Source organism: Crassostrea angulata, chromosome 1 (assembly GCF_025612915.1).
Source record: "Crassostrea angulata isolate pt1a10 chromosome 1, ASM2561291v2, whole genome shotgun sequence".
NCBI classification, from domain to species: Eukaryota; Metazoa; Mollusca; class Bivalvia; order Ostreida; family Ostreidae; genus Magallana; species Magallana angulata.
In genome coordinates, this window is record NC_069111.1 from 8,024,840 (window position 1) to 8,052,494 (window position 27,655).

The 27,655-nt window shown below is 35.0% G+C and overlaps 1 protein-coding gene across 1 annotated transcript in view; it reads right to left on the minus strand.

The window, feature by feature from the left end:
• Positions 1 to 106: 106 nt before the first annotated feature.
• The window catches only part of LOC128174796 (uncharacterized), a 33,263-nt gene continuing 5,714 nt past the window's right edge, over positions 107 to 27,655 (minus strand). The window contains exons 3-11 of the mRNA XM_052840253.1: positions 21,805 to 27,597; positions 20,653 to 20,847; positions 20,344 to 20,553; positions 20,150 to 20,173; positions 19,197 to 19,397; positions 17,015 to 17,364; positions 1,048 to 1,144; positions 879 to 958; positions 107 to 445 (exon numbers count right to left, since the gene is read on the minus strand). Coding sequence (XP_052696213.1) covers positions 404 to 445; positions 879 to 958; positions 1,048 to 1,144; positions 17,015 to 17,364; positions 19,197 to 19,397; positions 20,150 to 20,173; positions 20,344 to 20,553; positions 20,653 to 20,847; positions 21,805 to 27,597 — 6,992 coding nt within the window. The 3' untranslated portion in view covers positions 107 to 403. The remainder of the gene's footprint in view (positions 446 to 878; positions 959 to 1,047; positions 1,145 to 17,014; positions 17,365 to 19,196; positions 19,398 to 20,149; positions 20,174 to 20,343; positions 20,554 to 20,652; positions 20,848 to 21,804; positions 27,598 to 27,655) is intronic.

Genomic DNA, 27,655 nt, shown 5'->3' on the forward strand with positions numbered 1-27,655 from the left:
TCGGGTCAGTTCTTTTAATGATTTTTAACTTAATATGATATGAATTTCTTTTAACAAAATTCAAGGTCAACTTTAACTGGAGCACCTCGAGCCTTCACAGAAAGGCCTGAGATGTTCTGGATGATGCCAGCGTATCATGCCAATGTGAATTGCAATTAGTGAGGTACATTTACAGAGTTGAAATATGATTATAAAATACCCAATGGCCACCCTCGCCTCCTTAAAGGTTTAAGAACCAAGCACTATGATGCATCGCTGGCTCAAATATAAATCATATGGATATTTACAATGAAAAAAAAATGGCAGGTTGACATGTACAGCTGAAAGAGAATTAACGTAAAAAGTCATTTTGGAGATGAAAAATTCTGTTTTCCATGCATTGGCGTCCACAGGAAAATGTTTTCTATACGAGAGGTCCGTCAGGTCTACATCTGTACAGTGTGAACTGAAAAAAATAAATTGAAAATACATGTATAACTTATTCTGCTTTGGATTTAGGAGAATGATGATTCTCTGTGAATGATGATTGGGTTAACAACAACAGCTTTACATGTAAACTACACGTATTTCAGTTCTATTTGAATGATCCAAATTAAAGTTTAGACGTACACACATACACTGTACTTTAAAAGTAAAGCGACCGTTAAGAAAAAATACAAAAATGTTCCGTGATTTATGCTATCAACCATAACGGCCGTTTACTTATGCTCTCCGCTACAATTACCAGAAATACTACTGTGACACATTTATGTCCTAGTAGTGCATAAAAGAAGCAGTCGGATATAAAATTGGATACAGTGAGTGACGCGTGGCTGTTCCTGTTACATGAATTTCAATAACAATACACAATGCACGAATCAATGGGCAGCAAATCTTACCTCATCGATGCAGCCATTGAAGTTCTCATACCCCTCGCCCCATCCGAGCTTCAGTCCGCACGGCGCACGCTCCAACACACCTGAAAACAGGTAAAAAATAAAAGTCATCATAGTCTTGAATTAAAAAAAAAATGGTATTTATTAGTTGATGATGAAATTTTTTTTTTACCAAATGTGTTCTTTTGTTCCGTCTGCGAGTCAGACGTGACCCGGATGTGACCATTATCTATGACGAGGGAGACCGTTCTCCATTCCGAGGCTGGCACCTGCCAAATAAATACAATTGTATATATTTATGCATCTAAGATTTGCCCCCCCCCCCCCCCTCCAAAAATCTTCATTAAGGTCTTCCGTTTTCAACGGAAGACCTTGTACTGATTCTGTTGGTAATTCTTTTTAGGGTTTTCCGTTTTTCAACGGAAAACCCTTCTGTTATTCTACTGTTTCTTATTATTATTTTTTTTTTTATCCGCAAATTTTGTGTAGGCCATTTCTCGTACATTTGTTGTCTGATTGTTATGAAACTTTCAGGGTATGTAGACAATGTTAATATCTCGAGACGTTTTTTTCAAATTTTTAAAATTTACTTCCAGTTATGAGTTATTGCCCTTTAATTGAAAATTGGGGGGTCTTTTGTCCAGAGTTGATCTCGGGAACTACAAAAGATGGTTGCATGAAATTTGGCAGAATTGTTGGTAACATTTTATAGTTTTGCTGGCATGAAAATTTTGGCAAAATATTTTTTAGTTTTTAAGCTATTTGCCGGTAAAGTTTAAGGTTTTGGGGGGTCTGAAATTTTGTTGCTTTTTGTATAATAACCTTTAAACTAAAAATAATTTGTTATTACATATAGAACAAAAGTTGTTAAGAATAACGAGAGCTTTCATTTAAAATTAAGAAAAAAGGGCTGGCCCCTATAATTAGGGGTCAGCAGCTCATACACGTATTTTTCTGATAGCAAAAATCGTTATCATTTTATGAAAAAAAATTAATTCAGTTATTGTTAATATATTAAATAATGTCATTTGGTGTCAAATTTAAAAAGTTCTGTGCCCTATTTTTTTCAAATTTCATAAAACAAATATGTGTGAATCGTACATGAACGAGTTAATTTGTCTACATAGACACACAAGCGAACAAATGCCGTTTTAAGGCCAAGACATTTACTGCATTACATTGTGTTGCGTCTTAGATAAATTGTTGTGATTCAATTTCATTTTTTTTTCATCTAGGCTATATCATTTATGAATTCAACTACTTATTTAACACGTTCTAATCGGCCACGCAGAACAAATGTTTGCAATGTTTGTCGCGGACCCGCGAATGTAAACAGTAACGAACGGCATTGTAGAAAAGAGAGAGCGTAATGCAGAAGATAAGTTGTGCATTTTTTCGGTGTACACATGCATTTTCAAGTTACTGTGAAACATATGAACATGCACAGGGAACAATACTACATATTTGTATAAGGAGGGATATATTCTCGTGTGAATCGTTTACGAGGAAATTCTGACAGCCACACTTCTGTCGACCATGTCGACGGATGTTTATGTTTCTATTGATCAGCCGTTGATAAGCTACGAGTAATAAAGGGGAAAAGATGGACATTAAAGTGTGTGATCTATGTGGATGTTACTGAAGAAGGTGAGGCTTTTTATTCCTTTTAAAGTTTCTTGTCTATAGTGGTTAAAATGTCAGCATGTTAACTGGTTAACATTTAGTCTATAGATGTACATGTAAGTACGTGCACACTGTCACTGATGTATGTTATTTTTCTATAGTCCAGACAATATAAATCCTTTTAACAGAATTGAATCCCAAATGTTGTACCTTTCACTTGTTTTTTTCTCCTTTTTACCAGAATTTTGTGTAAATTACAATTCAATTTATTGACAAAATCCACATGTGGCGAAAGTCATACATACAGTATACAAATATACATGTAGTTGGTACTGTACATAGATTTTCTTATGATATGTCCATCGCGTATGAATTTACAAATATATTTTGATGATTTAACATCTGCTGGGTTAAGAATTTTATAAGAATTACAGAGTTAGATGTTTTGTTATGGTGTGGGTGTTTGTTTACTAACGTGTAATTTTTACATTGTTTACTGGATGTTTAGACTTGCTCGAGGTTCATCGGTGACTGGAAAGGATGACCGAATTTATCTATTTAAAAAAAAATCAGATTGTGAATTTTCAACTCAAAATTCAAAGCAGGGTCTAATTAGAAACATCATATTCTTGTGCGGAAGACTCCAAATGTAGACATAAATACCCTGTAGACATACATGTAACATCAAGTAAATAAAATTGTATACTTCAGACTTCAGAGTTAAAACATGACTAAAAAGTCTTTAATATTTTTATGATGCCGATCAATGTATCATTAGAGAGGTTTAGCAGACCAACGGGTACCCGGTACATGTACTTGTACATGTAGTTTACAAGTTAGAACTATGCGTACCACTCTACCAGTTCACATAATTTTTCTTGTTTAGCAGTTTTGATATGTACTTGAATTGTCCTTGTTAATGTTTAAAATGTAATTTTTCATTTATATTCTCTTTTTTTAATCTGACTACTGGCAGTACTGGCATGCCAGCAGTTCTTGTCAAGGACCATTTCTCGCTGGTGCAATGTTACATTATATTTTCGTATATAATCTTATGTGTTGATAAAATGACGTAACAATGCACTGATGAAAAATGGTACTCAACGATAACTGATTGCACGCCAATATTGATTAATTACAGACAAAAACTGAAGGTTGCAAGTGTTATTTTTTATTGAACACCATTGTTTAAAATAACTTTTTATATATGTGACGGTCAGACTGGTTTAAATACCAGTGTTCAGTTGGTAGAGCACCTGACTAGAGATTCAGGGGGCCCAGGTTTAATTCCTGGTTTGGTCCTTCATTATTTCTCCCATTCTGTTACAATATTAAGGCTTGGACGTTTCTGTACTTAGCCGATTCGGTACATATCACTATACATGAGATGCGATACGATACATATCACGATACATTGCAACGTGTTTATGTGTTGATAAAATGACGTAACAATGCACTGGTGAGAAATGGTACTCGGCGAGAACTGATCGCACGCCAATATTGATTAATTACAGACAAAAACTGAAGGTTGCGAGTGTTATTTTTTTTTAACAACATTGTTTAAAATAATTCTTTATATATGTGACGATCAGACCGGTTTGAATACCAGTGCCAGATAGCTCAGTTGGTAGAGCACCTGACTAGGGATTCAGGGGACCCAGGTTCAAATCCCGGTTTGGTCCTTCATTATTTCTCCCATCCTGTTACAATATTGGTGTTGTGACCAACCCCTGGAACTAACAGGTTAACTCCTGCCAGGGGTGATCTTCGAGGGTGAAGATCATTTATATACATGTATATCAGATATATGACAGATGATTAAGGGTCATCACATGTTTTGCAAGATGCAATAAGTGTTAAAAACCTTTACTTTACAACACAATACATTTAAGTGAATATTTATGTTTCTTGTTATTATTTGGTGTGGTTTTCCTGACAGTGTCGCATAAACAATTTACCCGCTCCTAAAACACAAACTTTCTTTTTGTGGATTCAGCTTACCGCTGATTGGCTGCTGTTGCAGCAGACAAATAAGATATGCACGCACAAAACTCAATGAACTTATCAGAGAATGAGTTGAGTTACTTTCAACTGTTGGAATTTGGGTATTTTTTAAAAAAATGTATACTTGTGACAAAACATATATGTGGTACATACAGCTGTAGCTTTATGAAGAAAATTTTGGTTAGACCATATATACCTATCATGCAAGTAAATGATATTGACAAAAAACTTGCAATTTATGGCGCACGAAATATACGCTAGTTTTATAAAGATTGACACACATGTAATGTACCACATTCTGTGAAAAATAATCTATTAAAAATTCTTCATTAAGTTTACTCATACATGTTTTATGCTTATTACACATAGTATTGTTTTTAAAACATGTAATTTATAAGAAAATAAACAAAAACCCTCGCTAGATTTATTTGCAAAAAAAAAAAACACAGTAGAATTGATAAAAAATGGTATACCAGAAGCTAATACCAGTACATGTACTTTGACGCTGTTCGGTGGTTAATATTCCTTTGTAATTTACGAATTGAAATATTGACTGTTGCACTACAAGTACGGTAATAAACTTTCTCTCTCTCAAACTCTCTCTCTCTCTCAATTTGATAAGTGTTTATACCTGTGAAAATTTTTTGATATTATATTATGACTTGATATGCAAATTTTTTATCTTGTACTGCCTAAATGTTATGTCATGTATTGGGATATGTCATACCTTTTACACTGCATGGTCAGTGTATTTTTTCCAGAAATACTATGCATATGTTAATGTAAACACAGCTATTACTAGTACATGTATGTAAACACAGCTAATTATTATTTTTTTTTATTTCAGCTCTAAACAGACTCTTGTTACCACATGGCTTTTACCGGTACCTGTTGTCAGCTCCTGAGATTATCCTGTCACCTCTATCCAGGTGCATATTCCTTGTGTTCTACAGACTATTTACCGGTAATTCAAATTAAATCCGATAATGCATGAACAATAATGGAACTTGAAGAAAGCATCATGCCATGTTGTGGTTTGTGTTTGATAAGAAATTATGAAAACAAAATTAAGGCTGTTTAAAGAAATTTATAATTGCTGTGAAAATTTGTTTTTCAATAAAAGTATGCAATTATGTTTCCTTTATTTTTTATTTCATAAAGATATTTAGATGTGTTTACATAATTGAAAAATTCCCCCCCCCCCTCTATTAAGATTACATGTAGGATATGTAAAAGTACATTTGACTTTGAAATAACATCTGCTATGATAATTTGACTTTGAAATAACATCTGCTATGATAATTACTTTTGAAATGAACAAGAAACAACCTTTTTCTACCTTTCTAAGGTATATATGCATAAAACAAGTAGAAAAACATGTCAAATTTGAACATTTTTCATTGAAATCAACTCTGTCTCCAGCTACCTGGGTGTGTTTGAATTTAATTCTAATTTAAGGGCCTTAAATTAAGGCAGATGTCTAACTTGTAGGTTGTAACTTACTGTTTTAGCATGGTTAGAAGGAGACTAGAAATCAGAATAGATTAGATATTCACTAAATATGATTGTTGGCTTACTTTTTTTCATGAAAACAAGAAATCACAAGCAGGACAGCTGTCTATTTGTTAATTAAAATCGTACAAATCATACAATAAACAAATAAAGATCAAATTTTAGAATCATTGATGATTGTTTTCAAATATGTGTGAGAAATGACTCAAGGAAATTGCCACAAGTTTCATAAAATTAGGTAAAACATTTCAAACCATGACTTTTTATGAAAATCAAAAGATTGGGGGGGGGGGGGGTATACATGTAATGGTATTTCTAAGTGATGTGAAGCTTTTATCATGATTATATCATGTAGACGTATGTTGTATTGAATAAGGTTTCTTTTTAAAGGTGGTTGAACAACAGTTGACCTCTAAAAGGTCAGGTAAAGATGTTTTACTATGGAGAACCCTGTAAATCTGTGTTTACTAAAGGAAATTGGAAATGGTGGGTTCACTTAAATGGCAATATTTTTATTAAACCTCAATGGAATTGGCAATATGTGGTATTCTTTTTCTCAGAATTGCATTAGCTTTCTTATTCTAAGACAAACCGTCTTTTCATAAAAATGTGAGTGTACTAAGTTAAAGGTACAATGAACTGTTTCGGATAAAGTACCGTCAATATCTTTGTAAAATTGAGAGTGACTGTACTTGAAGGTTTATCATTGTTGCGTAGATTCATGAAATGAATTTTAATGATTATCAATAGTTAGAGGGATGTCTCTTGTTGGAATTGGTAAGCAATATTAAGGCCCCTAATTTTAAGTACATGAGAAGCAGAAATAAATTGTGAAACTTGCGGCTATGACAGATGTGTTGACTTTACAGTGCAATTGAAGGTTACAAACGGGAGGTTATAAAACATGAAATGTAGGTGGATGGGATATTATATGCCTATTTAGTATTTACTGGGTATGAGGACAATAGCAAGTTTATTGTCCCCCAAGACAGCAACTATTTAATGAGGCAAAGCCAAGGGAAATAGTTGCTGTGGAGTGGGACAATAAACTTGCTATTGTCTAAAGGAGAGGAACTTGTAAGTTGTTAGAACTTGTTTCTGATCCTTTTGTTTATTCAATAAAATATGTTCAAAACAATAGTCAGTTTATAATTGGTATTTCATTATACAGAAGAAAACTTTATTTGTCAGCGATGCAGAATTTCTTGATGATAAACAAATTAGAGTTAAATCAAACTTTGTATTTAATGCGGCGATCTTATTAGGTCAGAGGTGTTCCGAGTTTAAGGTGATATGGGACACTTCCATGTTGTGACGTATTGTTTATCGAAATAAACAATAAAATAAAGTGTAATTATATAAGTACATGTAGTTTCTTTTCAAAAATGGTCACCTAACTCCTTAGCGCAGTGGGTCAGAGGGTTTACTAGGAACTTGTAAGTCATGAGTTCGAATCCCGCTGGGGTTTTTACAATTTTTACCTTTTCAAATATTTTTAAAAGCTATTTTTTGGTTAAATATTGTAAAATTTGAAAATTCTAAACCGGTGAAAATTTTTCAATTATATAGTACATTAATCCACATCAATATCGACAGATGTCCCATACCACCTTAAAAAGGAGGGAAATCAAATTCTGCTGATGAATGGTTTTGATGACTATTCACCATGGGCAGATAGCATGGATACTATTTTAAATTAGATAAAAAGGCATGTTTATGCGGGTGCCTTCTAGTGATCAATTTGTCTGTCTGTCCATCCGAGATGGCTGAAGGATGTGCAGTGACCTTGAACCATGTTTTTAGGTATAAGGTTAAGGTCATAGCAGAATTATATATATAAAATCCCTGTCTGGGGCATATCTTTTTGCCCTTTGGTCCAATCTGGCTAATACTCACAGAGTGTCTCTTTGGTTAAACGATGTGCAGTGACCTTGCATGAAATTTCTAGGTAACAGGTGAAGATCATATCGGATCATGCAAAAATCCTTTTTTGAGAGCATATATAATTTCTACTAACCCCTATTTGGCTCAGACTTCACATAAGCAGAGCTTTTGAGTAAAGGGTGAAAGGGTGTGTAGTGACCTTGAACCTATTTTCAGTGAAAAGAAACTGTGAAGGTCATAGCAGAATTATATTTTTAAAAATCCTTGTCCGGAGTATATCTTCTCTCCCTTTGCTCCATTCAGTCTCATACTTCACCAGCATGATGCCTTTGATCAAAATATATGCAATGACCTCGAATGATATTTGTAGATGAAGAGTCAAGGTCATATCAGATCACACAAAAATCCATATTTAAGAGCATAGATATACTCTCCTTTTAGCCCCTATTTGGCTAATATTTTACCTTTACAGAGTTTATTGGTTAATGGCGTGCAGTGAGCTTGAACCAAGTCTGTCAATGTGAAGGTCATAGCAGATCTTTTTAAAATTAGTTTTAGACAGTAGATTATTTTCCAAATATGCTTAATCTTGGTCAGATTGAACACAAATGCATGTATGTTAGGGGGAATGAAATTGAATTAAAAGTTCTATGCCAGCTGGAAAAATTTCAAGTTATAGGTCAAGGTCAAAGCAGAATTCTCTGAAATAACATAAGCGGGGCCCTTTGAAATGTTCACCATTTCAATGTTGTCTGGTTCATGGTAATTTTACATAGAAAATATTCACAGAGGTACAGTAAAGTAAACTTTACATCGATAAGTTTCTGACAATTAATGACGCAACGAGCACACAGTACGAAAGGTCAACCCTTTGAAAAGCAGTGAAGAGGAAAAGTTGCTCAGAATTATGTTTTAAACAAAATTGATTTTTTACGTAAATTTTAATTTTGCATTCTGGGTTAAGAAAAAAGATGTTAGTTCAAGGTAAAGTAAACTTGTACCTAAAATGAAGTCAAATTTGTTAAGTCGTACTTAAACACATTGGTTTTTTTGTTAAGTCGTTCTTGAAATGGTTAAGGGTTTTTGGTTAAGTCGTACTTAAAACCATTCGGATTATGTTAAGTTGTACCAAGAATCATTCGATTTTTTTTAATCTTTTTGTACTTAGGTTTCTTTGTTACTAGATTAAGAACTCTGCTTCTAAGACGTACTTCTAGCGTTGCTTTCGACATTAGCGGAAAACCCACTCGTTGCTTTGCAACGAGCTTTGCTCTAGTTATTCTTTTTTTTCTTCTAGACGTTTTTTAAAACTCAAATATCTTGCTTGTTTGTTGTCCTATAAAGTTCAAATTTTCAGAGCTTATTGGTAGTTACTATTTCTCAATATCTAAGGAAAATCGTTGAAATCGACACTTCCGGTACCGAGTTATTTCCCTTTTTCCCAAAAATATAGGCATTCTTGTGCACGCAAAGGCTCTGCAACCGCTCACAGCATGTGTTACAAAGTCACAAATCTTAAAAATAGACAGTTTGAACGTTGTCCTCCGAGTTTTGTTTTTACAATTTTCCTCCTTTAAAGTTTCAAAAAATAAATTTGAATTTGTGTTTCAAAAAATGCTGATTTTTGGTTGTGTTTTTGTTATGTAGCTCTTTAGTTTAAAATTTTCTCTAAACACATATAGAACAAAATATGTGTAAACTATCAAGGGCTTTCACTTGACACCATTGAAAAAGAGCTGGCCCCTTAAATTAGGGGTCTAGAGCCCTTAAAAGTCTTCGCTTTATAACTCAAAAATGGTTAATATTGCGCTATAGCTGTCGATAAAAAAGTTGTTCATTATTGTGTTATCAATGTCGTTACAAAATTATTTTGTACCGTTAATGCGTAATATGAATGTAAAAAGCTTGTCTTGTTTACATGTACCTGTATTCATTTGGCAAGTAAGCGAATCGTCTTCGTGCGCATAACGTACATAAATTGACAGCTGAAAGTGTACTAGCATATACGGAATTCTTTGATTCATTTGGAAAAGTGTCTAAAAAAGTATACGTGTACATGTTTTTCTTACAGCCTTTTTTTGGAGTCACCTCTGTTTAGGTCCTATAGTGGACAACCGTTAAGAAATACAAAAACGAGAAAATATAAATGTTATTTTTCTTATCTAGTGAGATACATAAACTAGATTTAAAAAAAATAACTTCCATGAATTAGATTTAAGTCATTTTACTGCAAGCATTTCAAATCGCCCTTATTCTTAGTTGTGTGCGTCATTACATAACCCATCTCGCCCGCGGCCGAGAAAATCGATCGCCAAGGTCGCGGCTGGACTACCTAGCGGACAGCGGTTATCTAATACACAAGAATCGCGTCTGTCATATGTGATTTTATTTAGCCGCAAACACAAGAATCGTACACAATGACATTAAAGCTTACTCTTCTTAATTTGAATTAAACGATAGAGTGTCAATAAGACGTTCTGTTTAATCATAAAAGCAATGCCATTCTCCAACTGAAGCAGTATCAGACAGATAGATCAACTGTGGGATTAAAGGGGGAAAAACTTATATTAATTAGAGTTTAGTCATCATACTGCAAACATTGTAAATCTTCCTTGGTTCTGAGCTCTCTATGTGTGTTTTACATTTACGTAAGTTATCCGATCCCTCATCCGCGGCCGAGGAAATCGGTCGCGGCTGCACTACCTAGAGGTCAGCGGTTATCTAATAACAAGATATATATACAAGAACTGTTTCAATTTTATGTTCTTAAAGTTTGTTCATCTTCAATTTATTTAATTAAACATTAGAATGTGAATTGAGAAGCCCCTCTAAAAATTGATAAAAGCGATATTATTCCAAATCAGTAACATCATCAGACATAAATCAATAGTGAATTTGTAATTCTAAAATATTCTAAAAACTATACATGTACTTATAATGTTATAGATAAACAACAAAAAACCACAAAGATTAAACCTTAAAATGATGATCACCCCTAGAACATAGCCAAGGAGATCCCGCGCGAGTGGACCAGTGATCCGCGGTAGCTTCGTGTTCTTCTATATGTAATTTATCAAACGTGCATGTTTATTGATATTTTGTACGATTCCAGCTATTTGTTTATTCGAGATTTTGACCGGTACATGTAAGATTGACTTGTGTTTCAATTTAAGATTTTTTTATTTACCCACGAATATTTCCGCTAAATACTGCTGAGAGGTTTTATAGATATCGTAGAAAGTAGTTGACGTCTTCATAAGGTTGCACATAAAATGAGAGAGAGAGAGAGAGAGAGCGCTCAAAATTGGAAGCATTATTTAGCCGAATTTAGAAAATGAAACACCCCCCAAGCGTTCAAGGCAGGATATAAAAAATCAAATATCAAATTAACACATGCGGTAGAGGCAATTGCAACTTCTCTGGCCTTTCCGGCAAGTTTGGAAAAACACCTCGAATGTATTTACATCACCGGATGTTAGAATTTTATACAAAATGGGGTCGCTTCCCATTAAAATAAGTATCAGCAAGAAGTCTTGTATGGCGTTTCTGTGTTATATTTTAGTGTATATTGATACCTTTAATGAAGTATAGCTCACAAAAAATGACATCTCAACAGATCATAAAATATGTTGTAATTATATCAAGTTTTATAAAAAGGGGGGTTGTCATAGACGCCTAGGTAATACATTCGAAGTGTTTTTCCGAGCTTGCCGGAAAGGCCCGAGAAGTTGCGATTGGCGGTAGAGGCTGACACGATAAAAGAATTGTCCAGAATTGAGGGATTTAGTGATTATTTTTAGAATGTTTACATGAGTTTTTAAACAAGATTTGTTTAGATGTTTTCGGTTTCATGATCACAGTGCAAGGGCTTTATTTTTTTTCAAAATGTGGCGAAGACCTATTTTGGGCGACTACTTAACATTTGTACATTTTTCTCCTCAATGTATGTCACTTTCCCACCCCTGTGTTTATTCGGTCAGTCTATGCTCAGTCAATCCGCTCCACGTGCGACCGAAAATCTCGTGTCGCGTCAGCGCACATAGCTCAAAATATTGCCCCCGGGCTGCAGATCAGCAATTGATAAATAATTGAGTAACATTTGGAAGGATGCTTTCACTGCAGCGGTCAATTGTTAAACAATAAGTGTCTAAATATTCGATGTCAATCAACCTCACATTAAAGGTGCGATATCGTAATCTGAGAATGTGACTAAAAAATTAACCTGTTGAACACGCAAAAATATATTATCATAGACATAAATAACTTAATAAGTTATTTATGTCTCTGGTTTTATAAGTTAACAGTTTTAAGTCAAAGATTAAATAAAATTTGTTCTCAGGATTAGAAGTGATAATATACGACTACATTAAGCAATACAGTCGGTCGATCGTCATTAAATCATCAGAGTACTGCAAGTGTCGACAGTTTCTTATTTCTTTGAAATAATTTTAGTAGTTCAATTGACTTGCAGACTATAATATAGCGACTTTTCTGGCTCCCAAAAATATATGCTTTTAATTGCGATAGATATTTGTTCTTGGGGATTTTACTTATTGTTATATGCACATTAATAAAAAAAATCATTGAAGTTGTGTAGTATGAGGTTGTAATGCAGATTAAGTGACCTAAAACTCAGCTGAATATTTTATTTTTAATCTAGCTTGTCAAAATTGTAGATTGTAACTTGTAGCTTGTTAACTCTGAAAAAGTCTAGAACAGAAGAAATAAAGTCTTTATAGCTTTCGCTACATCTTCTTATATATGTGTACGCGTACATAAAGCTATTTTAGATTTTTTTACTGTATAAAAAAGTGTTGTTTTTCCTAACCTTAAATTTAAATCTATAGAAATTCAATATCTACATGTAACATCTCAAAAGCTTTGATAGCTTACCGCTTGGAAATCATTTAGTGATGCAAATTGACAAATGCCCATGAAAAGACATTATTGGACCCCAAGGGTTTCTTATCATTTCCGACGATGATGAGAAGAACTCAAATGTGCATACAAATCATACATTTACATGTATATTTATATGTGATATGATAGAAATAATTGAAAAATATACGTCTTTTTTTGTGCCGCACAAAACGGGCGAAAAGGATTGTTATACCCCACGAAAATAAATTGAAGGGGGGGGGGGGTAAATAAAAATAACCCTGTCCGTCCGTACGTCGTGTCCGGTCTATATCTTTCTGATGGAGAAACATTGGAAGTGTTCTTACTTCATATAAATATTACTCATTACCTGACGAAGCATCATGACCTAAAGCCAAGGTCATTTGGACAAAGTAAAAGTCACTGGCAGGAAAAGTGCAAAATTTGTTTCCGGTCCACTTTGGAATTTCTTAATTCACACAAAGATTGCTTAAGACCTGAGGGTGTGTAATGATTTGTCCCTAAGTCATTTAAGGAGAAACATTGGGAGTTTCTATTTCATATAAAGATTCCTGATGACCGATGATGTGTCAGGAACTTGACCCAGGGTCAGTTGCGCAAGTTCAAAGTCATATTAAACATGTGTCATATCTTGTATTAATGGAAATGAGTAAAAGCTAGAGTTTGACATAAAGATTACTTGTGACCTGTAAATATACCCTGCCTTGTTTGACTCACAAAAGAAAAAGAACCATCCATTATTCTCTAATAGAGAAATACGTGAGTAATGACTTTTTTCTTAGCGGGGATATCATTTGTGAGCTTGCTAACAGTACCTTTTAGATGGTCCAGTGGGAGCAATGCCCCCCTTTCTCTCAACCAAAATTTCCCTTAAGTTAACGCTTAGAAAATTGATTTTTGGGTCACTTCCCCCACCGCCATATCCACACTTTTATTTATACATGTACATAAATGATGTACTTTTTCAAGTTATCCTAAACTTGAAGTAAGTTAAACGAAGAACTTGCCTGGTATGAAAATCATACTTTGAAATTGAGTCTCGTTTTCGATTTCTTGAACTTACTATTATCATATTGATAATCCAGTATCATTAAAAACCATTTCCCTTCTCCTTACACTCGCCAGGTTCTGATAGACCTGTATCAATAACAGACTATCTCCACTTGACCTCCACATTTGCATACAATCTAAATAAACACCTACTTAGCAAAGATATGCCTTTATCTGTTTAATGAGTGGTGTAATACTCAATCTAGAGGTTACATAGAAAACAGGCATGAATTAATTTTTTTTGTCTCCATTTGAAGAGTTCCAATCAATTTTCTAAAGCTCTAATTGGTAAGAAGAAATGGTCGTGTCAAGATGACCTTTTATCAATACAGGGTATGTCAGGCTCTGACAAGTGTCAGGAGAAGGAGGTGTTTTAATTAGACTGATGGACAATCCTTTCGCGACACAAAGTTGCGACGGAAGACCTACTCATTGCTTTGCAACGAGCTCGGCTCTAGTTGTATTTAGAATTCGACAAATGAAAATGCTACTAATAGAATGATGTACTGCATAGGTGTCTCGGAGGACATTGTAGACTCCACAAGAGTTTGTCAATGTTAAAAAAAATGGTCAAATTGATTAAGACCCCTATTTGCATTAATACCAAAGCTAATCCATTGTAGGAATTAGAATAATGTATGTTTTTTTTCCTTTTCAAAAGAAAACGGTTCTGCTTCCTCCACGCAATAATAACGCGAAATTACCATGCAACTATCTTAATGAAACAAATTATGTAAACTTTTGTTATTATTTCTATGACAACGCACGTCATGACATATCAATCAACACTCAACACACACAGAGTCCTTCATAATCGTCGTCTTCATTAATAAAAGTGTTGCTTTCAAACGTTTACTTCTCCGCTGAAATATGTAATATTGTTTCTCAGTTCAGTTCAGTTTATTTTCACTCAACACCATGTAATGGTACAAGAGGTACATAAGAAGACCAAACATATTTACATATATACAATATAGTTGTAAAGGTCAAGAAAGTATAAGTGGGGTGAACGAACAGTATGATTAATTTTTGAAATAAAGAAACACAATTTTCTCAATGTAATGTAATCAACTGAAGACATGATTTCATAGAACTTTTTAGTGTTAGGAGAAGAACAATAATATATATTTAAAAACCGACTTCGTAATTTACTTAATGCCTTGCATTCTAATATAACATAAAATTCATCACCAATTTTGTTAAATTACACAAATTACAATAACGTTTACTTCTTTCAACAGTACAGGGTAGACCTAAATCTAAGTCAGGTAACAAAGGTGGGGAGGGGTCCTCCTGATGTCATTTACTACGTTGTTTATGAAGTTACATTCAGTTCTCATGGGCCTATTAAATAAATATTCTCTAAATTCAAAAGATTTAGTTTTATGTCCACTTAGTCATTCCTAGCGATTTTCTTCTGTTTACTTGTTCAAGTTGACATATTTTAATATAAATGTCGATACTTGATGAGATAGCGTTAATTCGTTACATTCTAGAACACCGTTCAACCTTGTAATTTGCATACATTTATATAACAGGCGCCTGAGGACAGAGCCCCCCCCCCCTCCTTTCTGCCCTCCCTCGATTTAGACCCCTTGGGTACTTCACTCTCTTATAATAGAAAGTTATGTCATACCATATCCCATTTCCAAAAATTAAAAACATTTTTTGTTCTTAATCAGCGGTGGAAATTGGAAAGGGGGGGGGGTGTGTCCTAAATCACCTGTATTTCATTAATTCAATGTTTCATAACCAATGACGTTATTAAACGCGAGGACATCTGTTCTTAACAATGTTACATGATTAACCGAAATAGGAACCCTAGTGCACTCTACATTTTAAGCGGTCAACTTTTCGACTATCTGCCATTCAAAGTTTAACATTGTGCCGGATAATTATGCCAGTGCCAAGGTGGCATTTTTGCACCCAATTAAGATGCAGTTTCGGAAAAATCCATATATACCAAATGTTAGACCACTGTCTAGAGAGTATATAACCACTTCTGATTTTAGTGTGTTTCACCTGAAATGTGAGACATTTATCTTTAAAAATTAATATCTCATAGGAAAATGATAATTCCCATAGGAGAAATTATTCTCCTACAGCAAATTTTGACAATCCTATAGGATTTTCTAAAGATCCTATAGGAATTATATTTCCTATCGGAGAATAATATTTCCAGTAGGAATTTGCTTCAGACAGGTACTAGTAGTTTTCCTATAGGAAATTAAGATTTCCTATCGGATTTTATCAAATCCTATCGTAAGTAAAATTCCTTTAGGAAGTTCTTGTATTCCGTTAGGAAATTACAAATTTTCTATCGGAATATTGTTTTTTCTATGGGAAAAATTATTTTCCTGTAGGAATTTATTTTTAAAAGGTAAATATATCACCTGACAGGTGAGATACAATGATAACAAAGGTGGTTGTTAACTCTTTAAGTCTATCATATGGTATATTTGAATTTTTCGATATATGCAGCTTTAAGACGGGTGCAAAAATGCCACCTTGGCACCGGCAAAATTAACCTGCACAGTGTTGTTTCAAAATGTGTTCAGAAAATTGAAAAATTTCTAATGCACAAAGTGCAGATGACTTCTATAAAATGGGTGGTTTTATCATTTATGGCTATATAATAAATGAATATAACTCAACTGTAGCAAGCGCTTGTCGGGCAAAGAGAACTTTTATCTTATTTGTAACACCTATACAGCAATGTGCAAATCTGACACGCACTTTCAGAAAATTTTATAACCTCTCCTTCCTTAATATTTTGAAAACGTCTATTAATTAAATTATCTCTTTATTACTCGAGTAAATCTCGTTATCAATTTATCAAGGCTTATTATAACCCCCGTACATTTCTTTTTTTTTTCTTGATAAAAGCTCTCGATAATACAGGCACTTGACGTTGAAATATTTTTTTTTAGTAAATCAAATCCCCGTACTATAATACTAAAACAAGACATTAACTTTCTATTAAAAAATATATTTGAATGTCAGGTGCTCGTTATTTTTTACGGGGTTTCATTTACTCCCCTTTCTTACTGTTAACTATAATAAAAGTCATTTCAATGGTTGGATAACTTAATTACTCTTTTCTTATATATTTTTCACTAAACATTTCGTTAATCATTTGTGGGGTCGCATAACCTCCCCTGTCTTACCGAGGACTTCACGTGTAGTGTGTGCTGCTCTCCGGAGGTCGTTACCACGGAAACAAAGTTCCCGTCAGCTGTGCTGCCCAGAATCAAAGACGGCTTCCTCTCACAGTCCCCGTTGTATACTAAGACCTCGTTCTTTGGACTTGACGACATATGTCGGTATGTCAGCTTCACGTAAAGGTATGAACCTAACTCCATGTTGGCGAATTTTGGCATAGCCAGCGCTGACCGACCAATGAAACACGCCGAACCGCTGGTTGCCAGGGAAACGTTGTCAGCACGGACATGCGTCCGAGATGAAGATTCGTCTTTTAGGTTGTGTGTAAATGGGAGATACACATCCGGTGAACATACTAAAAAATTCCAGAAAAATATACTCTTGAGGTGATTATTATTTTGACAAAATATTGAACTTATACATAAATTATTCAAACCAATAGCTAAATATATAATATACTTATTCAGACATGGATCTTTCCAGAAGCTTCAGATTGCTACGCCACGGTCGTTAAGTTAGTACATACATGTATCTACGTAATATCAACGTAAAGTATCAATCACAGCTTATTCTCTGTATGCATACTCGTGCTACCAAAGAAAGTGTTTCGCTGTTTTCACTGGCAACCAGAAGGCGTTCGGTAATGTATATGGAAATTGTAAAAAGTAGCGCAACCAGACGTTTTGTATACTTAAGGTACTTCACTACACCCAGACTTATACTTTTTAAGACACTACGTCACAAGATGGCGATTTAAATGTTTTGTTAAACTATTAATACCGTTCGATTGAGTTGTATATTGTCGTAGCTCAGTGGCTAAAGTATTGGGCTTCTGAACCACAGATCATGAGTTCGAATCCGCTTGGAGCTTTTGTTCATGTTAACTGAATTACATTTTTGAAAATGTAATTTTTATCAAAAATTGCACATTTTTTGCCTTTTTGACTTAAATACTTCTTATCCACTGTGATATCTCTCATAATCAAGTAATTTTCTGCTGATTTGAGAAAATATTTCAAGGTGTAGTTAGCCACCTTAACGCTTTGAAGCCTTGCATAAGGGGGTAAGTATTTGTTTGTTCATGACTATTAATGAACAATCATTAATAAAAGCGTAAAATTTTATTATATTTGACGTTTCCTATACATTTTCAAATTCAACAAAAGAGGAAAATCGGGTACTGAGTACTGGATACAATTACAATGTAGTAATGTTTGTATTTGAGTCATCCAACACAGGAGTCTATTTTATACACGCATGTGATATTTCTTTTTAACCAGAATAAAAGTTATTTCGGTTTTTTAAAATCGACAATAAACGAAAATGTCTGAAGTTTTTTTTTTTTTTTGGAATCAAATATGTGTACGGAATGTGTTCGGATATAAAAATAATCAGTTCAAAACTAGCGCAAATTTTTGTGCGCCGTAAATTGCATTATTTTTTCTACTTTGTGGGGCATTGTAGCTCCCAGGTCGTCTATCCAATTTTTTTTCAGACCGGGAGCTACAGACCTGTAGCTAAGGACTCTCTGATATAATTTATAAACGTATATAAATATAAACATGTGTATATATAGATATAGGGCCGGCATCATTTTGCTCATATGTATTTGAGGGATTTTCATGCAATGCAATAACTCGATTTTTTTCATTTCTAATCCGTGTAATTAAGTTTAAAAAAACCCAACAGGTTTGTGGTTGTTCTTTTGATGCTTGTGTAAATTTGTTTCTTGTAATGTAGTGTACAAATTTTTCAGCTGACAACAACTGCTTTGATCTAATATACTTATTATCATAGAAATACAAAGGAAAAAAAGACAACTCAACACGATTGAGGACAAAACGTGCACGTGTGGGATTAGAACCTGACTGCTGGTTGGGACAAGCAACCACAAATATTGACCTCAACCAAAAAAAATCGCATTCACATATCCTACAAGTCAGCGCCGCATGGATACAGACAAATTTTATTATGTATTTATATCGATGAAGTACGAACTCTGTAACGATTCTGTCGGGCAAAATGTCATTAATGTATAATAGGTAATAATGGGCAATAACAGCTGGCCATATGCGTGGGTGAAAGGTAGACTACTGCAAAAGTAGAGCAATGAATAAGAATATTATTATATCAGTGGTGGGTTTTATAAGCATCTGTTTTATTTATGTTTTCGTTTCACCCACTCACCGTGCTTTATTTTGTTTAGAGCTGCTGGGTCCCCTGATACTCGACAGTCACACACTTCCGGGTGGAACTCGGTCCCCGGTGAACACTCCTGAAGCATCCACTCCTGCTGGATCCGCCCCGCCACCCCAGCGTGTGACTGGTAATAGACGTGTCGTTCATATTTGTTTCGACTTCCAGGAACTGCACGTCTGTCACATTCTCCTAAAAGTATATATTTTTTTAACAATGTCAATGTATTCCCCAACAATTTATGACTATACAATATAACTATAGATCATATTTCAACAAGATTGGCCGAGTTATCTATCCAACGCGATTTGATGTATTATTATAAAAAATTAAGATTAATTAAAAATAAACATTAAAATTCAGTTTCTTAATAATATAAACGATTGAAATCATTAAAAATGCTTAAATTAGCTCAATGATTACAATTGAAAATTGATTAGTTTATCGAATAATTCACCGTATTTAATTTGGAAAGGAGTTAAATGGACATGTACCACACATTTTTATTATGTTTTCCGCTTAACACAGATGTAATTACATATTGTAAATGTTGGTTCACATGTATGATGATGTAAACATTTAGTATATGAGTTCGATATATTAATGACAACAGATCTGGTATCTCCAAATCCCATAAAATTTAATTCATAATGGCGACATCATGAAAGAATAAGTACAGAAAAACTCAACATCAAAGGTTATGGATTGACGAAAATGTTAGAATTTCGACGTAAACTCGCATGAAGCAGTCGGCGCTGCGCATTTTGTTACGGATTGAGCGTTAAATACACATACACACATGTAGAAGGCATATTTACAAAATTATAATTCTTTCCGAAATTTATTCAACGTTTTGTGAATATTGTTAAAAACATGAACACTGTTACGTTTTTATTAGGACTTCTTGGGGGTTAAAAGAACGAAACAATGAAGAAAAAACTGACCCAATAAAGATGTAACAAAATTTCCTGAAACAATAAACGATTCATGATATAAATCTTATTTTACAATGTTTACGTTTAAGTCTGACAGAAAAAAGAAGTATTAACAGAAACATGACGCTTATATCATGAGTAAACTTAAGTTACAAATAGAGAATATCAATCAATGTCTTATATGTTATATCTGTAATCATTACCTTGCCAAAACACTGGCTGTATTTCACTGTCACCGAGCGGGCACCTGCTCTTACATGACCCATCGTTACTGACACAGCCCTGCCCCTCCTTGAACGATGTCCCGGAGGGACAACATTTGGGGACAGAGTATCCCTCTTGACACTCCCAATAAGACAGGCAATTCTCTTCATGGGGATATTGATGCTTTCCCTTCTTCCTCAGACATATATCTACATTTTCAAATTTCATTTTGGATGTAGAATATGAACTCATTTTGAAATGCATTCATCAAAGCTTTGAAGGTTATTGGTCATAAATGTAAAACTCACCATACGGGCACAGAACATCTTTCGGCAGACGACAAGTCAGAGCTTTTTGGCTCCAGAATAATCCATGAGGACATTGTTGTTCTATAGGGACCAGTTTCCCGCCCTCTCCGGGGTAGCAGACGATAAATCGTTCACAGCTACTTGGATGGTTGGCATATCCCAGACCTCCGTCTATAATGCAGCCTTGACACAAATCTAAAAGTTTTTTTTTTCATAAATTACACATTTTTTTTTCAAATACATGTATTACGCCATGCTTTTAATCTCTCTTGAAACTTATGCTTCTCTCAACTTAAATTAGAGAATTCATCTCATTTTGTTCATATTTACATTAATAATGTGTAAAATGTATTTCATTTTTTTTTATAAATTGTAAAAATATAAGAAAAATATAAATTATTCATGATCAACAAATAAATATATCCTATGTTTATCGAAAATACTCAACAAATGTAAACAAGTAGTTCTAAAATGTTCTGAAAAAGGATTTTGAAATAATACTATTATAATATTACATCAGGTTTTTATTAGACAGACGTCACACAGACTCTGTTTGTATCTATTTATGTAAGCTATGGTTGACAGGGGTCTTCTTGTCATCAAAAATACAAAAGTTGGTCATTAGATCGCGACAGCCTTCGAATGTTCATTAATCAAACACCGGGCCACTAATCCGTGATTAATTACTTGTACATGACACGCTCTGTCCCGTTTTTATGAACGCACCTGGAAAGACCTTGCCTCATAAACCCCCATATACAGAATAGTCATATAGAGATAGAGACCTAATTACCTGGATAAAAATGATAAGCAATAAATATTACAGAAAATATGATTGATCTTCTAAATAGTTTTTTTCAGAAACTTCTTGGGTTAATGATAATACACGCTGTAATCAATCATACATGTACAGTCATGTACATTTACAAAATGAGTAGCCATGCAATTAATATTATCAAAATACTGCGGTGTCATATTCTTCAAAGTCTTAACTTTTAGATTCAAATATATATAATTAAATCAATTTCATTTACATGCACCAAAAAACTCGACCTAATGCTACGAGATACGAGGGGAAACTAATATATTCATAAAACTTTTGTTACTAAAGAGACCTCAGTCCTACAGTTAGGAGTTACTGGACGGTCATACCTTTTGTGAGGTTCATTTTGAGTGGTTTCTGGTGGTTCAGCTCAATGCTGTCGAATTTCAGGACAGGTACAGGAGGAAGAGTAATGACCGGATCAGCCGGGAACAACACCTCGGCATCCGGCTTTTGTATCAGTGGGGGGACTGTTTTTGCGGTCAGGAACACCATCGATTCCTTAGATTTGGAATTCAACACTTTCGTATTACTTTTGGTGAATGAGATATCCGAAGTCATGTTAGTTTTTGTTTCTATTGCAGTGGGTTTTCTTGAACCGCTAATTCTGTCAAAGATCAGACCAAGTTTGCGGGGATCAGAAAGATCTACCGTGTTTGGTGTTGTTTCTTGTGTTTTATTATCGATGTATCGAACAAAAACTGGATTTTTTAGTAGTTTTACTAAGTCTTTTGGCACGCTATCGTTGCTTGGTTTCCGAGAAAGACTTTTCGAAGATTTCACATCTTCTAAATACATTACAATATCGTTCCGACTTTTTTCGCCGATAATTTCTGGCGGAATGAATAACTCATTCTTATTTGGTCCCAGTGTTTTCTTTTTTCTTCGAAGTACAGTGACAATTTCTTTGATCACAGCATCATTTTGCAAAAATCGGATGACCCCATTTTCTTTTTTGGGTTGTTTTGCCCTAACATTGATTGTTTTCCTTCCATCCGACGCCATTGGTTTATCTTTTTGTAGCAGATCAACAACTCCACCAACTTCATTATTGAATTTCTTGACTGTAAAACCGACAGGAAGATTGGTAGTTGGGTCAATAAATGGGCTGAATTCTTGTCCACTAAATATATCAAAGCCATTGCCCGTCTGAAAGACTGGTTCTCCCATCTTAGTATTGATGGCGCCTGGGAATATTGGGATCGGATAAATCTTGGTATTACCATTAATGATTCCAATTACACCATTCCTGTCCGAGCTTGATCTGGTGTTAGGACCATTTGGAGATAAGTTGAAAAATGTCCTGTATGTAAAAGGGTTTTGTTTCGCAAGCAATCGTGGATTGAATGGAATCTTCTTGAATTTGTTTGACTGAATAGGCATGTTAACGTTCTCTCGCAAAAACATTCTATTCCTTAAAGAGTTGTCAGTCAGTCCTGAATTTATCCTACCAACTGAGGCAGATTGAGGGGGAATAACTCTGGCGTGTCCATTTAATTGTTCAAACGTATTTGTTATTCCTATTTCAGATTGTCCTATGGGATTTTCGAGTACAACCGCGTTATTTCCCATTCCTGAAAGAAGATTTTGTACGTTTCCAGTGTGTCTTGGAGAATTCAATTCTAAGTGTACCGAATTTAATGCTGGTTGTCCGATTCCAATCAATGTTTCAGATTTTGGTGCGGTGTTACCGAATTCTGACAACGGATTCGGTGGATTATTTGTTTGTCTTTGTAACTTGTGCATCGTGCCTGTACTTGTTTCGGGTTTCCTGTTTGAATTTCTGAGTTTTACTGCTGTTTTTCCCATTCCCGTCATAGGATTCGGTAAATTACCAATTTGTTTTATTAGTTTTGTTGAGCTTGCTACAGGCTGATGTGTTACATGAAATCTGTTCATTGTTACTGCAGCATTTTTAATATTCGATACAGTATTAGGTATACCATTGCTCTGTGTTTGTAAATCTAGTTGTAATTTCACTGAGGTCTCAGCTGGACTTCTCATCCCTTGGTCGTGTTTGACAGCAGTGTGATCGTGGATTGCCTTAGGGTTTGAAATAGGACCGCTTTGGCCTTGCACATTTGTTTGGGATTTTGGTGAGCCTAGTAAAGCATTGACATTTGCTACTGTTTTTGCTGTACCTGCTAACGGATTTGGTATGGAACCTATCAGTCTTTGCAAATTCGTTTGTAGTTTCATTGAGTTTGATGCAGGTATGTCAAATAGTGTATTGAACTTTACGGCAGGAGTTTCAATCCCTGATACAGAATTTGGTAAATGATCAGTCTTTCCTACTGAATTTGCTGCGCTAGACGTTGGCAATCCTTTAAGTTGATTGAGATCAATTGCCGTGGTTGCTTTAATTCCAGCCATAGGATTTGGTGAATGACCCATTTTTCCATGCACATTTGTTTGTAAATTTGTTGAGGGAACTTGAAGTCTTCCTACCAATGTATTCAAGTTTACAGTAGGGTTATTCGCCCCGACTAAAGGATTCGGTATATGTCCTATACGTCCTTGCAGGTTTGTTTGTGAATTCTTGTAATTTGACGAGGAACCTTCTTTCAATAAATTGAGTTTTATAGCAGTGTTTTCCGTTCCTGAGAAAGGGTTTGGTATGCTACTAGTCAGACCTTGCAGATTTGTTTGTAATGCAGTTGAGCCTGCTGGAGATCTTCCCATCAATGCATCGAGTTTAACATCTGTTTTTGCCATTCCTGCTGAAGGGTTTGGTATACTTCCTGTTTGTCCTTGCAAATTTGTTTGTAAACTTGATGTGCTTATTGCAGGACCTCCCATTAATGAATTCATATCTAAGACAGTGTTTTCGATCCCGGATAGTAGATTTGGTTTACTTCCAATCATTCCTTGAATACTTGCCAGTAAACCAGATGAGTTTGTTGTAGGTTTTCCCGTCAAAACCTTATGATTTAAAGCAGCGTTATCGATCCCGGATAGTGGATTTGGTTTACTTCCAATCATTCCTTGAATACTTGCTAGTAAACCGGAAGAGCTTGTTGTAGGTCTTCCCGTCAAAACATTGAGATTTAAAGCAGCGTTTTCGACCCTGGATAATGGATTTGGTACACCTACAACTTGTCCCTTAAGATTTGCCAGTAAACCGGAAGAGCTTGTTGTAGGTTTCCCCGTCAAAACATTAAGATTTAATGCAGCGTTTTCGACCCTGGATAATGGATTTGGTTTACCTCCAGTCTGTCCCATAAGATTAGCCTGTAAACTAGATGAGCTTGTTGTAGGTCTTCCTGTCAAAACATTGAGGTTTAAAGCTGAGTGTTCGAGTCCGGACAGTGGATTTGGTATAGTCCCAGTATGTCCTAGTGAAGTTTGTAAATTGGATGAGCTTGAAGCAAGTTTTCCTGACAAAGAATTGACATCTAAGGCAGTGTTTTTCACACCGGCTAGTGAATTTGGTAGAGTTCCATTTTGTACGTGCAAACCCGTTTGTATATTGGTCGAGCTTCTTGCATGTCCTCCTATCAATGGATTTATATTTGAGGCAGTGTGTTCGACCCCGGCAATGGGATTTGTTATAACACCAGTTTGTCCAAGCAAATTTGATTTTAAATTTGTTAAGTTATTCGCAGATCCCCCAAGCAATGAGTTCATCAGGGCAGGGTTTTCCATTCCATGTAAAGAATTTGGTAGATTGCTAGCCTGTCCATTAATCATAGTTTGTATAAGTTTCTTTGTATTGGTTCCAGTTAATCCATTTGTTGTCTTTAGTGTCTTTTGATTGTTTCTTAGCACTGATAAGGGATCTAATACTTTAGCAACATTCCCAATCAACATATTTTGTAACTTTGTGTTTCTTGTTTTGGTTTGCACAATGGGTATTTCAAATGCACCTATATTGTTTCCGATCATATTAGAACTGCCCTTTATGTTTGCATTGATTTTCCCAATGTGTGTGATTGTTTTTGCGAGTGTGGTTGCATTTTTTCCCGTCTCTGTTTGTACAACAATGTTTCCTGTTCCCTTTCCAGTGTGCAAAGTTGTCTCTATAGGTGTCATTGAATTTGTTGATCCAGCTATTCCTGCTAACGGATTTGATAGTTGATGGTTCAAATTTTGTGTTTCTGGTCCTTGAAACTTTAGGGTCATCTTGTTTTGTTTAGTTAAAAAGGGATCTTTTTGAATGACACTAATTGTTTCAGTAGGATTACGCTTTGACATACGCTGTTCAGCTAATTTAGTGATGAAAGATTTTGCTACATTCACGTCTGCAAAACCACTGGATGCAAGAGGGACTGAGCTTTCAGAAATTTGAGGTATACCTGTATTGACCAAATGTAAAGTTTCAGGCAACATGATTTCAGCTCTTCTCGGGGGTGAATTGTTTGATGGAAAGCCGACAGGGCCTTTGTGGGTACCTGAAAAGTGTAAACGGTGGTTTTTGCCTTGTGATTGTCTTCTCAATGATAATGGGCCAGGGATGTCTGGAATAGGTCTACCAAGAATATCTGTCTTTAAATCGAAATGAGAGTCTAACGGTATATTTGATATGATATTATGAAGATCCACATAATGGTTTTTGAACGTTTTCTGTATGTTTTGTTTTGATTGTATATGTGTCGGATGATTTTCATTGAGTCTTTGGCCATTTGTCAACATTTGAAATAAATCTAAATTCGGTATCCAATTAGGATTGAAAGTTTGCTTTATTCTACTGCTTTTATCCACAAAGTCTTTGTTGGACAGAACTCGTAAGCTCTGGAGTTTAGGGTCGATGGAGTTTCTATTTGGAAGTCCGTTCAAAGTAGCATTGTCAAAGAACGTGTTGATATTTTCAAAAGGTTGCGAGGTTTTATCTTTTGAATGCTTTACTACTCTGCTATGTGTAAAATGTTGAGGTTGGTTCTGAGTATTGTCAAAGCCAAAAACTACTCCGTTGTTTTGACGTTGAACATTGTTATCGATATGTCGGTGATTCACGCCTATAAAATGTGATTGCGGGGCGTGATCTTGTGCTTCTAAGGGAACTACGTCATGAAGTGGATCAACAGGAACTGGATGGTCAATTAAAATATCGTCAAATTGATGAGAACGAGCATTCAGATATGTAGAAAGTTCATTACTTTGAATTGTGTCTTGTCTAAGAGGAATAGGTTTAATTGAAATGCCACGCTGTCTTGCAAGACGGATATGGGAAAGTAGGGAAGGATGACGACGAAGGATAACGGGGTTGAAGACGAAACGACCGGAAGTCGCTACATAAATGGAGATGGGAACGAGGTAGCCCTTGTTGCCAGGCATGGGAATCGCCCTGTCTATTCCTTGAGGTAATACTACATGGTATTCATAAATGACTGGCATTTGAACAACAATTCCATTCTTCAAATTATAGTTCAAGTAGTATATTGGTATATTTCCACTGTTTTGAGACGTCTTCGTGTCTGAGATCAAAGTCTGTGTTACATGGTTTATAACATCGTTCTTTATATTTTTAATTTTCGAAACATTTTCTTTGTATTGTCTCTGTCTGAATTCAGACGGCAAGTTCTTTTTTGTAGATTTAGCATTCTTTACAAACGAGGCACTTGTTCTCTTGGGTGGTGATATATGTTTCACCCGACTTCCTTTACGTTGGTTTGTTGCAACAATTGAAGATCCAACATTACGAATTAACTTTTTATCCGAATTGTCCGATTTCGGTTTTGTTTGTCTATCATGAACTTTCGCAGGTGAAAGAATTTGTGTTTTCACTTGCACGCGTTTTTGTGGTACCTTTGAAACAGTTTTCTTTGGTATTTTCACACTGTTTATGCGCATGTTTGTGAAATCCTTTCTTGGTCGTTGTCTAAGATTATTTCGCCTAGATTTCGTGTTGGTAGGCACATGCTGTGTCCTTTTTAATGAATTTGATGTGGTCTTTCTTCGAATAGATTTGAATTTGACTGGATTAGAATTTTGTTTGTATCTTCTCTTGATAGAAGTCACTTTAACACTGTTTGATATTGACTCTGACGGCTCCGGATAACTCCCCTTTCTCCTTGCGTTAAGGGACGGAGTTTGTCTGTACCTAGACTGTTTCGTTGATGATTTTGTTGCATAACCGTAGTTTTTACTTCTTTGAGATCCAAAGTTACTCACACGACGATACCCTGCAATGTGAAAACGTACTGAGTAATAATAATCTATAGACATGTATAATGTAGTGTT